The following is a 14,068-nucleotide window of genomic DNA, read 5'->3' on the forward strand; positions in this document are numbered from 1 at the left end:
CACATTTTGCAGTTAAGTTTGAGTTGATTTTTATAGAAGATATGAAATTGGATCAAAGTTCATTTTTTTGTCTATGGATATCCAATTGCTCCAGCTCAAGAATTTTTTTTTTTTTTTTTTTTTTTTTTTTTTTTTTTGAAAAAGTATCTTTCCTCCATTGAGTTGCTTTTCAAACTTTGTCAAAAATCAGTTTGGTATATTCGTATAGGTCTATTTTCTGGGGTCGCCGTTCTGTTGTATTGATCTACATGTCTGTCCCTCTTATAATACCACACATTCTTGATTCTTGTATAAGTTATGTAATAACTTATATAAGTCTTGAAATCAAGTAGACTGCTCCTACTTTCTTTTTTCAAAAATCTTTTAGCTATTCTAGTTCCTTTGTCTTTCTATATAAGTTTTAGAATAGTCTTCCCTATATGTACAAAATGCCTTGCTGGGATTTTAATGAGTTGCAACAAAACTGTGTATCAATTGGGAAGATCTGACATCTTTATTATGTTGAATCTTCTGAGCCATGGACATGGTATATCTCTTCATTTATTTAGCACAACTTTAAATTTTTTTATCTACATTGTGTAGTTTCCAAAAGACAAGTTCTATGCATATTTTGCTAGATTTACATCATAAGTATATCGTTTATTTTTTGAGCAGCTGTAAATGATAATTTAAATTCAGTAGCCATACATTCATTGTTAGCTATATAGAAATACAATTGATTTTTGTATGTTTATCGTGTATCCTGTGACCTTGCTGAATTCACTTATAAGATCTGGGAGTCTTCTTGTAGATTCCTTGGGATTTTCTATATAGATAATCACATCTGCAAATGGGACCGTTTTATTTCTTCCTTTCCAATGTGTATACCTTTTCCTTCCTTTTCTCATTTTATTGCACTGGCTACACCTTCCAGCACTACAGTGAATGTAAGTGATGAAGCAGAAGCAGAAATCCTCGCCTCATTTCTGATCTTAAAAGCATTCCATTTTTCACCATTAAGTATAATATTAGCTCTAGGCTTTTTATAAATTGTTGACATTAATTTTTTGAGTGGATTACAGTAGTTTTTAAATATTGAACCAGCCTTGCCTCCCATACCTGATGTGGTACAATTCTTTTTTATATGGTTGCATTGTATTTGCTAATATCTTGTTAAGGATTTTGCATTTACATTCATGAGAGATATTGGTCTGTGGTTTGTGGTTTGTTTTTTGTCTTTGTCTGGTTTTGGTATCCAGTTTATACTACCCTCACAGAGTAAGTTTTCTATGTCTAGAAAATATAGTGTACAATTGCTATTAATTATTTCTTAAACATTTTGTAGAATTCTTCAGTGAAATCATGTGGACCTAAAGATTTCTTTTGGGGAGTTTTTGTTTGTTTGTTTTTTGAGATGGAGTCTTGCTCTGTCACCCAGGTTGGAATGCAGTGCCACAATCCTGGCTCACTGCAACCTCTGCCTCCCAAGTTCAAGCGATTCTCCTGCCTCAGCCTCCCAAGTAGCTGGGATTACAGGCTCATGCCACCACAGCCCAGCTAATTTTTTTTTTTTGAGATGGAGTCTCACCCTGTCCCAGGCTGGCAACCTCCACCTCCCAGGTTCAAGTGATTCTCCTGCCTCAGCCTCCTGAGTAGCTAGGATTACATGTATGTGCTACCATGCCCAGCTAATTTCTGTATTTTTAGTAGAGATGGGGTTTCACCATGTTGGTCAGGCTGGTCTTGAACTCCTGACCGTGCAGTCCACCTGCTTTGGTCTCCCAAAATGCTGGGATTACAGGCGTGAGCCACCGTGCCTGGCCCTAATTTTTGTATTTTAGTAGAAACAGGGTTTCACCATCTTGGCCACAGTGGTCTTGAACTCCTGACCTCAAGCAACATAACCACCTCGGCCTCCCAAAGTGCTGGGATTACAGGCGTGAGCCACCGTGTTTGGCTGAAGATTTTTACAGTTACACATTCAGCTTCCTTAATAGTTATAAGTCTGTTCAAATGATCTGTTTTACATTGGGTAAGTTGTGATAGTTTATGTTTTTTGAGGAACTGTTTATTTTCACCTGTCAAATTTATATGTATAGAGTTAAAGTTGCATAGTTTTCCCTTATTATCTGTTTGATATCTATGGTGTCTGTAGTAATATCTCCTGCTTCTTTCTTGATATTGGTAATTTGTGTCTTGTCTATTTTTTTCCTTGTCAGTTATATTGATCTTTTCAAATAACTGTTTCTTTTCATATTGCTCTCTTTTACTTTACTGTTTTCAATGTCAGTGATTACTGCTCTTATTTCTAAATTACTTATTTCCTTCTGTGTACATTTGGTTTATTTTGTTAATCTTTTTCTAAGTGCTTGAGATGGGAGCTTAGATTATTAAGAGTTTTCCTCCTTTGTGTTTCTGCTATAAATTTTCCTCTCAGTACTACTTCAGCTGTGTCTCACAAATACTGACATCTGGTATTTTTATTTTCATTCATTTTTAAATTTTCTTTGAGACTTCCTCTTTGACCTGTGGATTATTTAGAAGACTGTTGTCTAGTTTTCAAATGTGTAAAGATTTTTCTGTTATTGATTTAAATTCTAATTATATTGTGGTAGGGGAATATACTTGGTATAGTTTCAATTCTTTTAATTTGTTGAGGTGTAAGGCCAATAATTATAAAGAATGTGTATTCTGCTGTTGTTGAATGGAGTGTTCTATAAATGTTGATTAGATCTTGTTGGTTGATGATGTTGGTAAGTTCTATATTCTTGCTGATATTTTTCTAATTGTTCTATCATTTACTGAGGGAGGAATGTTAAAGTTTTCAACTATAATTGTGGGCTTATCTCTTCTTTCAGGTCTATCAGTTTTTGTTTCACGTATTTTGGAGCTCTGTTGTTTGGTGCATATTCATTTAGGATTGCTATGTCTTCTTGGATTGACCCTTTTATCATTATTAAATGTCACTTTCTGGTAATTTTTTTCCTCTGAAGTCTACTTTAACTGATGTTATAGCCATTCTGCCTTCCTTTTATTAAAGTTTGCATGATATGTATTTTTCCATCCTTTTACTTCCAGCCAGCCTCTCTCATTATATTGAAGTGAGTTTCTTGTAGGCAGCATATAACTGAGTATATTTTAAAATCTACTCTACCAAGTTCTGCCTTTTAGGTTTTTGTTTGTTTGTTTGTCTGTTTTTTTATGGAGTTTCCGCTCCTGTTGCCCAGGCTGGAGTGCAATGGTGTGATCTTGGCTCACTGCAACCTCCGCTTCCCAGGTTCAAGCAATTCTCCTGCCTCAGCCTTTCAAGTAGCTGGGATCACAGGCATGTACCACCACACCAGCTAATTTTGTATATTTAGTAGAAACAGGGTTTCACCATGTTGGCCAGGCAGGTCTCAAACTCCTGACCTCAGCTGATCCACCTGCCTTGGCCTCCCAAAGTGCTGGTATTACAGGCATAAGCCACCACACCCAGCCTTTAGTTGGTATTTAAACCATTTACATTAAATGTAGTCATTATTATGTTAGGGCTTAATTAAGTCTGCTATTTTATATTTTGTTTACTATTTGTTGTCTCTGTTTTTCATTTCTGTGTTTTTGTATTCCTGCTTTTCTGTGGGTCACTTGAACATATTTCAGAATTTGATTTTGGTGTTTTTTGAGTGATATGTTTTGATTTTATCTTTTTCCATAGTTATTTTAGTAGTTTGTCTAGAGATTGCATTTACACATACAACTTATCAGTCTACTGGTGTTATTAGTATTTTTTTAATTTTTATTTTTCAGATGGAGTCTTGCTCTGTTGCCCAGGTTGGAGAGCAGTGGCGCAATCTCGGCTCACTGCAACCTCCGCCTGCCAGGTTCAAGTGATTCTCCTGCCTCAGCCTTCCGAGTAGCTGGGATTACAGCTGTGCACCACCATGCCAACCAGTTGTGTTTTTAGTAGAGACAGGGTTTCACCATGTTGGCCGGGCTGGTCTCGAACTCCTGACCTCAGGTGAACTGCCCACCTCGGCCTCCCAAAGTCCTTGGTTTACAGGTGTGAGCCACTGTGTCTGGCCTTCCTGGTGTTATTATTTTGCCAGTTTGAATGAAGTATAAAAACTTTACCTTTCTCTTTGTCCCTTTACCTTCCCTGTTTATAGTAGTTGTAAATATTTCCTCTACATATATTTAGAACAACATAAATTGCTTCAACTGCCTAACATAATTCAGAAAACTTAAAAAGGGAAGGAAAGTCTATTTTATTTCCCTGAATTTTTGCTCACTATGTTCTTTTCTGTCTTTTCTGATGTCTCAAGTTTCATTCTTTTATTATTTCCTTTCTGTTTATAGAATTTCCTTTTGCTTCTTTTAGGGTGGTCTGCTGGTGAAAAATTCTTAATTTTTCTTTGGCTTGGAATGTCTTGATATTCTCATGTCATCCTGAAGGATATTTTCACTCAGCTCACTGCAACCTGGTATGCAACTCTGGGTTGAAAATTCTCTTCCTTCAGTACTTGGAAATATTGTGCTACTTCTCTCTGGTCTCCAGGTTTCTGGTTATAAATTTACTGTCATTCTAATTGTTTTCTCTCTCTAGGTCAGGCGTTGTTTTTCTTTGGCTGTTTCTAAGACTTGGTCTTTAGTTTTCAGAAGTTCATTTATGATGTATCTTGACATGAATATATTTGGGTTTATCCTGTTTGGGATTTGCTTAGCTTCTTGAATCTGTAGACTTGTATCTCTTTACAAATTTGGGGAGTTTTAAGCCATCATTTATTTGAGTACTTTAGTCCCACTCTCTTCTCCTCTCCTTCTGAAACTTCATGACACAAATGTTAGCTCTTTTGTTATAACCCCACAGTTCCCTAAGGCTCTGTGTTTTTCAGTTTATTTTCTCTGATTGAGTAATTTCCACCGCTAGCTTCCATTATCCATCTCACTGATTCTTTCCTCTGTCTTTACTCTGCCATTGAGCACATCCACTGAGCTTTTTATTGTGGTTATTGTATTTTTTTAGTTCTAATATTTTCATTTCTTTTATACATTTTATGTATTTTCACTGAGGATTTCTATTTTTTTCTATTTTCTATTTCTGTTTTTCTATTATTGCATTTGTTTTAAGCATGTTCATAATTGCTTGTTGAAGCACTTTTATTATGGCTTCTTTAAAACCTTTTTCAGATTATCTAACATCTGTCATCTCAGTGTTAGCATCTATTGTTTTTCTTTTTTTACTCATTTGACATCTTCCTGGTTCTTGGTATGATGAGTGAATTCACTTTGAAACCTGTGTAGTTTTATGTCCTGATATGAAACTCTGGGTCTTATTTAAGCCTTCCATTTTAGCTGGCTCCTTGCGATAGGCAGCCCTGTGGCAGGAGAATGAGGGTGCTGTCTTGCTACTGTTAGGTGAAGGTAGACATCCAAATTCCCCACTCAACCTTCACTAACACCCAAGGGACTCCTTTTTACTGCTACTTGGGGTTTGGGAGTATGGCTCCTGACATTGGGAGTATGGCTCCTGACAGGGGCAGAGGAGTTATTACCAGCTGGTTGATGAGAAAGCCCCATCTCCCTACATGGCCTTTCCTGACACCACCTGGCACAGTGTTACAGCTTGGTGAGGGTGGAAGTCTAGGCTCCCCACTCAGTCTTTGCTACCCTGCATGGAGTGGGGACACAGTTTTTCTGTGGTGTTTGGCTGGAATAGAGCAATTATTGTCTAAATGTTTTATGCTTGCTAGGCTGCTCTTTTCCTAGTGCTCTGACTAGAGAGGGAAGACTTGTTGGGGCGGTTTTTGTCTGTGGTTGCTATTATTTCTGGATTTTTGGACTTTTCTGCCCCATGTCTGGAATTTATGAGGCAAAAGAAAACCCGGGGAACTCACCACCATCACCATCCTTAGGTATCGAGGTCCCTAGTTGGTCCGTCTTCTTTTCTCCACTTTTCAGAGACTTCTTGTATTTGTTTTATACGGAATGTTCAGGGCTTTTAGCTGCACTTAGTGGGAGGATTAGGGAAAATTATATCTACTCATCTTCCAGAAGCAGCAATATCAAGTTTTTAAATGCTCCTAGGTGAGTCTAATGTACAGTGAACCCCAAAAACCATCAGACCACTGAGTTGGCAGTGACTTGGTTCAGATAACCCCAATCTGGGGCTATCATTGAGAGCACCCATTACAAAGTTGACTACTGTTCCCTAAAGAGACACGATACTGTCTCTTTGACCCCCTCCTCAGCCCAGCCCCATGCGAGACAGGGTTACCCAACTAAGGATAACTTGTCTTGAAGTCTTTGAGAATTGCTAAAAATGGTCATCAGGGAATTTTTATCATGGTCAATAGAGCAGTCATTTTCCTAGTGGGGAAGGGGCTATTACCGGGGTTAGGGTACATGCACAGCCCTCTCTTGTGGCTGGCAGTGTTCTAGGTGTCGTTTGCCTTAAGTTATGCATTTGTTTTAGGTGGCTTTCTGCATGCTTTGTTTTACAATTTTTTAAATGTTTTTTTCAATAATTTTTATTTCATTTAAATAATTTTTCACAGTGTTGACCTTCTATTGACTGCGACTTGCAACATCTAACTGTGGCCATTGGTGTCTGCAGGTCTTAGCCCCACGGAGCTGCCATTTGATTGCCTCGAGAAAACTAGCCGAATGCTCAGCTCCACGTACAACTCTGAGAAGGCTGTTGTGAAAACGTGGCGCCACCTCGCCGAGAGCTTCGGCCTGAAGAGGGATGAGATTGGGGGCATGACAGACGGCATGCAGCTCTTTGACCGCATCAGCACGGCAGGTTACAGCATCCCTGAGCTGCTCACAAAACTGGTGCAGATTGAGCGGCTGGATGCTGTGGAGTCCTTGTGTGCAGACATACTGGAGTGGGCGGGGGTTGTGCCACCTGCTTCCCAGCCACATGCTGCATCCTGAAAAGCATGCCTGTGGGTTGTCCTCCCAGGACAAGCCAAGGATCAATGAGGGCTCTGGAGCTGTGAGTGGTGCCAAAAGACTGCCAAGAATCAAGGCTTTTGTGATGTCACCATATGCCTTAGGATGTTCAAGGAGCCAGATGAAATAAGGCCTGTCTTCCAATTTAACCAAAGATAAAGGACTAGAGCTGGGCTACTTTCAGATGCTCGCCTGTACTTCACCAGGCAGAGTAACTATCCACTCACTCATAGAGCCAGCCCACCAGCCCACCATTAACTCACTGAACAATGAGACAATGTTGAGGACTCAAATGAACCAAACCCCGTGGGACTGACAGAAGTGAAGAATCTAGTCCCTGTCTTTAAGGAGTTTGCACTCCAGTAGAAGACAGAAGGAACGTATGTTTACAAACCACTTCACTGGAAGACATCAAACAAGCTGAATGAAGGGGCACTTAGAAAATGTAATAGAAGTTCTACGCGGGAGATGACTCCCTACTGGGATGATGAAGGATGGCATCCTAGTGAAGAAGCAGCTCAAACATTTTGGTAAAATGGCTACAAAATGCAAACACCCTGCTCCAGGTATTATTTCAGGTTTAGTACAAGTCTGTTAACACCCTATGTGGTTTCATTAGGATGACTTTACCTATCCTTGAGGTCATGCATATTCTTACAGGCCTTCCAGTCAATAACGGAAGAGCTCACTCTATACAAAACCAATATGCAAGGCATGTGTTTGTCCAAGCAATTGGATGTGTGCAGTAGCCAGTTCCATTTACTGCATGAATCTTTGGCCTGGGTACCCTGTGGTTTGCATTACATGTGAATGGCCTTCCACTCTCAGCCTTAGGCAGATTTGACCTTTTAGGGGCAGCAATGCTCAAGGACACAGCAATTTAAATTATAACGTGTCAGGCTGTGTTTTCACTTCAAACATATATGAGTAGTCAACTGTAATTAGAGAAATGATGACTTCCTAAGAGCTCAGCCACGCATAATTCTAGATTTCAAGAGCTCATCTGAGACTCGTAGATTAGCCTCATAGCATGAGAGTTTCAGACTCAGCCTTCTGAGCCAGTCAGGGAAAGTGGAGTCCTGCAGTGCAAATGAGGGCCTGGGCTTGGAGTCCAGGGAGCTGGCTTCTAGTGCCACCTTGGGTCTTGTCTTTTCCTCTCTCAACCTGTTTCTCTTCTGCAAATGAGATGTTAGCCAGTGATTCTATAATCGGGGCAGGTAGGGTTCAGGTGAGCAAAAAGGAAGTGGAGCTATAGGAAATGCCAGGCCTTTGAGGTGCTCTATGGAAGTGAATACAGTGTGGTTTGTCCGTTTAAATGGGAATTAAAACAGAAAAACTCAGAATTGGCATTTTCACAGTAACTGCAATGGTTTGACATAACATTTATAGGCAGAAAGCTAATAATCTGGCATTGTTCTTGGCAGACTCTCGTACTATCCCTGTAACTGCCAAGAGCTCAGGAGGCAGGCTAGTGATCACACCAGGGGTTAATTTAGAGTTCACTGCTGAGCTCCCTGATGGCAGGTCTGACTGTGTTTATTACTAAATTAAAACAAAGTTTCTGACTTATAAAGCGAGGTTGTAAAAATGACAAGTTGCATGACTGAAAAAATGCTTTGGGGGGAAAATCAGTCATATCTTTAACACCAATAAGCAATTTCCCACCAACGAATGTAGTACATACTGTGAGAGGATCATAATGAGGTCCTGAATATTTAATACCATCATTGACTGTGTCTGTTTGCTGCTGTTTTTCAGAACCTATTTGGTTTATCTTGCAAGCTAAATACTCCACGGCAGAGCTTAATTATCCTTTTAGTTCCTCTTTGAAATCCTGTGGTGCCCCCTTCCCCCTGCATTGTGATAATGATGATGAGTCTCCCTTTAATTAGACTGCAAATGTCACTTGTGATGAGTGTGCCGTTCCAAGATAACAGCTTGTACCCTCCTCAGAATGTTTTCAGTGAAGGAGTAGGGTGGCTGTTCTCTGCTCCTGGTGCTTTGGCCTCATTTCACGCTATTGGAATTCTGGGACTGTAAGGCCAGCCAGTGTCAGCTCATGTTCCGCTGGCTCTCCACCTGCCATTTTTAGGGAGCTATTCCTTATATAGTTACACATTCTCTTGTCATTTACTTATTTGGAAACATGGGATTTACTCTGACAAGCTTTAGCCTTTGTTATGGGATTCAGAACAATGAGATCATAATAATTCCCACTGAACAAAGCTGGGACTCCATCCTGCCATTTTTGTGTGGAGATATTATTTTGCAATACTTTAAAACATTTAGAAAACACCCCAGGGTAGGTCTGTGGCCCTTAGACAGTGAAGTCTTAATTGTCAATATTTTTGTCTAACTCTGTATATATATAACTTATTATATTTTATAATCTCAATAAACACACTAATAAGATTTCTAGACTGCTGTAATGTGAGCTCTTTGTATTTGGGGTGGTGGGTCGGTGGGTGAGTGCAGAAGGTTCTGATTGCTCTGTTCCTGGTTATTGCACTATGTATGATGAGACTGTAGGATTGCAACCAGCTATAAACACAGTGCCTAAAATGTTATGGCCTGGGCCATTCACTAGAGTCCACTGCTCTAGTGAACGTCTCGTGTTCTAGAAGTAGAACACTAGAACTTCTAGTGTAGAAGCAAACATTACAAGGAGATCATGTAAAAACCACCTGGAGCATTGTTTTCCAAGTTGCTGTCATTAGCGCATAAGGCATTGTATCACTTATCTATTTCTGTGTAACAAACTGTTTAAAATTCAATGGCTTAAAGCTACAGTCATTTATTATCATAGCTTGGGGGTTAGTAGAGGGTCAGTCAGCTGACTTAGGTTGGGCTCAGTTGAATGTGGGTCAACTGGGGCCTCTGCCTGTTGGAATACCTTAACTGGGGCAGCTCTACTCCATCATCTCTGTCAACCTAGATAACAGAGAGAGGCTCTCTAAAAGAAAATGATGATATGTATTGGGGAATAGGGCATTGCAATGGGAATACATGTGCCATAGTAAACTATGTGTGTTTTTGAAGAGGTAAAGGAAGACAACAGTTCTTAAAGGAAAAGTAAGAAGGATTACATAATTATTCTGAGACAATTATCCTTGGCTGCAAGGATCAACAATAAGGGTGGTGCCAGTCCAAGGCTGGACAGGGAGTTGTTGGGCAGAGGTCCTTGCAGGAGGCTTTGTGTGTGTTTAAGATTGTGATGGCTTTTGCGCAAGGTTTTGGTTTTTTCAGAGTCTTGTGATGGCTCTTGTTATCAGTCATTTATCTAGGAGAACCCTTCTTTCATGGCCTTCCATGGCTCTATTTGTCAGGGTTGTTTTTTGTTTTTGTTTTTGGCACAAGTGACTCCTTTATAATACTGACAACTTTCACATTTCCCCCATTTGATCAAGATCTTTATCAGAGAGCATCCCCGATGAGCCATCCCATAGTTAGGTTTTGATTATTCCTTGGTGCCAGGATAGACCTGTCCTAGGTGGCTGGTCTGGTCTCACATTGGAGGGATTTGATGGTGACTAGGAGTCAGTGTCAAAACCCTTTAGCCATGTTTGAGCAAAAGGGAAGTTTGGAGAGACTGGCTCTCAGGCTAGGTCTACTTGAAGTCTATTGTTAAGTTCGATTTTGTCTGTTCTGTAAACATTTGCTATCATCTCAAAATGCAGGGCCAGTATTATTCTGTTAGAAGGTGTACTTCTACTGAGATTTGACAAGCAACAGATAGGAAGTTTAAAAAACGAAAATGTAAAGGAAAAATAAAATCAATAGTAATATGAGAATCCCAGTTTGCATAATGGTTTTGAGCCATGAATGTAGGTTTAAAGGCAAACAAATGAATAAATGAAATAACCGTGAGGAATTGGGTGACCCTTCTTGTAACCTTGTGGCCTTTTTCTTTATTTTGTGAACATGGGTCTCAACTTTCCCAGAGGAATTTACCTAGGTACAGCATGTAGTATTAGAAATAGCACAGACAAAGATGGCTACCAGAAGCATTTCACGTCAGCCTCTTCCACTTAGAACAAACATAGTGTGTAGACAGTCACACTTTGAATACATTATCCAATAGAGAACACTGGAATTCAACAGAGAAGTGGCAGGAAACACCAAAAGCAGGGAAGAAGAAGGGAGACAAGCAGCCTGCCTAGCCAGGATCAACTAGGAGCTGGGAGTGACTTCCCAATTCCGGGAAAGGGTGAATGAGAGACTTCCAGTGGCCCAGATCCCCACCATGAAATCATGTAATCCTGGCCATAAGAGACCCCCTCAACCCTTCCAACCACTGAAGCTAACATAGGGAGCTGCCGGGAGACCGTGGGATGGAACTGCTCCAAAGATGGAGCTTGCACTGGATCCCACACTTGTCTGAGACCTAAGCAACTACAGCAAGACACCATTTTCAAACCTAGCCTTGGGTAGACTGCATGCTATCCTGGGGCCCAGAGGCACTGGGACTGAGGTGTTACAGAAACCCAGATTGCTGCTGCTGGGAATAGGGAGTGAGCTGTGAGCACTCCCACAGCCAGGGCTAAGAAACAAGGAAAGGGTTGCAGTTGCTGATGCCAGGAAGTGGGTGCTGCTGGGACGGAGATTAGGATGCTGAAAGGGTGTAAGCTGCTGCTGGGACTTGCTCACCAGCTGAAATGGGGCCTCCTGCAGCCAGGGTGGGAGCGTGAGACAGGCATGGGCTAACACTGTCAAGGCTGGAAAGCAAACCCCACTGGGACTGTGGGAAGGACATACATTCCCACTTACCAGCCCAGGCTGTGACCACAGAGCACAGCCACACTCTGTCCAGTCATAGCACTTCAGCACAGCTGCTACCATCTCTTACCTGAGCACTCTGCCTGGGGCCTGAGGATCACCCTACCCTGGCCCCCAATAGTGGTTCTTGCTCTCACCAAGAGGCCTGAGCACAAACCTGCACAGCCCAGCTTTGCCCCCCTCTTTGAGACAGGACACATATCCTGGGGTCCTGGGGACTGTGCAAGGCAATCCACCACCTTGGGTACCTGAGCACTCTTTCTGGGGCCTATGGTTGGGCCTAAACTCCCAGCCACCATCACGTCACCTGGCACCTCCTTGCAAGTGCCACCTGAAGGCCTAGAGATTGTCCCACCCAGCCCATCACAGCAACCACCAACATCAATGCACACCACTTGGGACCCACACAATCATCCTGCTCCTGCTGCTGCCATCGCTCATGCTATGCCAGCTACCCAAAGGCCCCAAAACCCACCTACACACCCAGTCCATTGCTGCCACTACCAGCAACTGAACAAGCCACCTGGAGGCCCAGAAATCAGCCTGCCAAATAACTGCCAACAGAGATGCCAGCATATACAGCCCTGGGCACAAATGGGCACATTTAGCCCGTTGCTGTCATCACTAGGGCCTGAAGACTGGCCCATCTGGCATCCCAATCCCTAGTACAACTTCACCTCAGCCTCCATTAGTAACTTCACCCTAACCCAGTGGGGAAATCATGGATGCCACCAACACTATTTACAGCCTAAAAAATTCTACAGAGACTACATTACTACATGCATCCAGAATCAAAGCCAAAGTACCCTACTAAACCAAAACCATAGATATATCTTTAGGAAAAAATCCTCTTCTATGAAAGAAAATTTCAAAAACAGGAAGAAGCAAGAGTTACATCAGATGTGCAGAGATCCACTTAAGGACAAATGAAACATGAAAAATTAAGGAAATGTGATGCCTCTAAACGAACATCAGAATTCTCAAGCAATATATCTTAATCAAAAAGACATTTTTGAAATCCCATATAAAAAATTTGAAATATTGATTTTAAAGGCGCTCAGTGATATACAAAAGAACTCTGAAAAACAATACAAAGAAATCAGGAAAACAATACGGGATATGAATGAAAAATTTACCAAGGAGATAGGTTTTTTTTTTTAAAGAACCAAATAGAAATTCCAGAACCAAAGAATTCATTGAAGGAAGTATAAAATACATTTGAAAACTTCAAAAACAGATTAGATAAGGGAGAATAAAGAATCTCAGAACTTGAAGACAGAATTTTTTAAATAATCCAGTCAGACAAAAAGAAAAAGAATAAAACAAAATGAGTAAAGCCTTCATGACACTTGGGAAAACACAAAGTGATCAAATATTTGAGTTATTAATATCCCTGAGAGTAAAGAGACAAAGAAAATATTAGAAAATTTAATTAATAAAATAATAGATGAAAACTTCCTAAGTCTAGAGATTTAGACATTGAAATACAGGAGACTCACTGATCTCCAGGAATATACATTCTGCAAGTGTTTTCTCCATGACACACTATAGTCCAACTGTCTAAAGTCAAAGATAAAGGGTGAATCCTAAAAAGAGCAAGAGAAAAGCATATGGTTACCTGAAAACCCCTGACCAAGTGCGGTGGCTCATGCCTGTAATCCTGACACTTTGGGAGGCTGAGATGGGTAATCACTCATACTCAGGAGTACAAGACCAGCCTGAGCAACATGGCAAAACCCCATCTCTACCAAAAATACAAAAAATTAGCCAGGCATGGTGGCTTGTGCCTGTGGTCCCAGCTACTAAGGAGGCTGAGATGGGAGGATTGCTTGAGCCTGGGAGGCAGAGGCTGCAGTAAGCCCATATCATGTCACTGTACTGCACTCTGGCCTAGGTGACAGAGTGAGACCCCAGTGAGACCCCATCTGAAAAAAAAGAAAGAAAGACAGACAACCCCATCAGCCTAAGAGTGAGTTTCTCAGCAGAAACCTTATAGGCCAGAAGAGAATGGTATGATATACTCAAAGTGCTGAAAGAAAAAAATGTCAGCCAAGAATACTATATCCAGCAAAATTATCCTTCATAAATGAAAGAGAAGTAGTCTTTCCTGGACAAGCAAATGCTGAGGGAATTCACTACCACTAGACCACTCCTACAAGAAATGCTCAAGGGAATTTTAAGCCTGGAAGCAAAATAACAACATTTACCATCATGGAAACAAATGAAAGTATAAAACTCACTGGTAAAGCAATCACATAAAATAGGAAGAGAAGGCTGGGCGTGGTGGCTCAAGCCTGTAATCCCAGCACTTTGGGAGGCCGAGATGGGCGGATCACGAGGTCAGGAGATCAAGACCATCCTGGCTAACACGGTGAAA

At 41.0% G+C, this 14,068-nt stretch overlaps 1 protein-coding gene across 1 annotated transcript in view; it reads left to right on the forward strand.

Moving 5' to 3' along the window:
- The window catches only part of EDAR (ectodysplasin A receptor), a 103,976-nt gene extending 97,079 nt beyond the window's left edge, over positions 1-6,897 (forward strand). Inside the window, exon 14 of the mRNA XM_011980556.1 lies at positions 6,575-6,897. Coding sequence (XP_011835946.1) covers positions 6,575-6,897 — 323 coding nt within the window. The remainder of the gene's footprint in view (positions 1-6,574) is intronic.
- Positions 6,898-14,068: the final 7,171 nt, after the last annotated feature.

Source organism: Mandrillus leucophaeus, unplaced genomic scaffold (assembly GCF_000951045.1).
Source record: "Mandrillus leucophaeus isolate KB7577 unplaced genomic scaffold, Mleu.le_1.0 Scaffold214, whole genome shotgun sequence".
NCBI lineage: Eukaryota > Metazoa > Chordata > Mammalia > Primates > Cercopithecidae > Mandrillus > Mandrillus leucophaeus.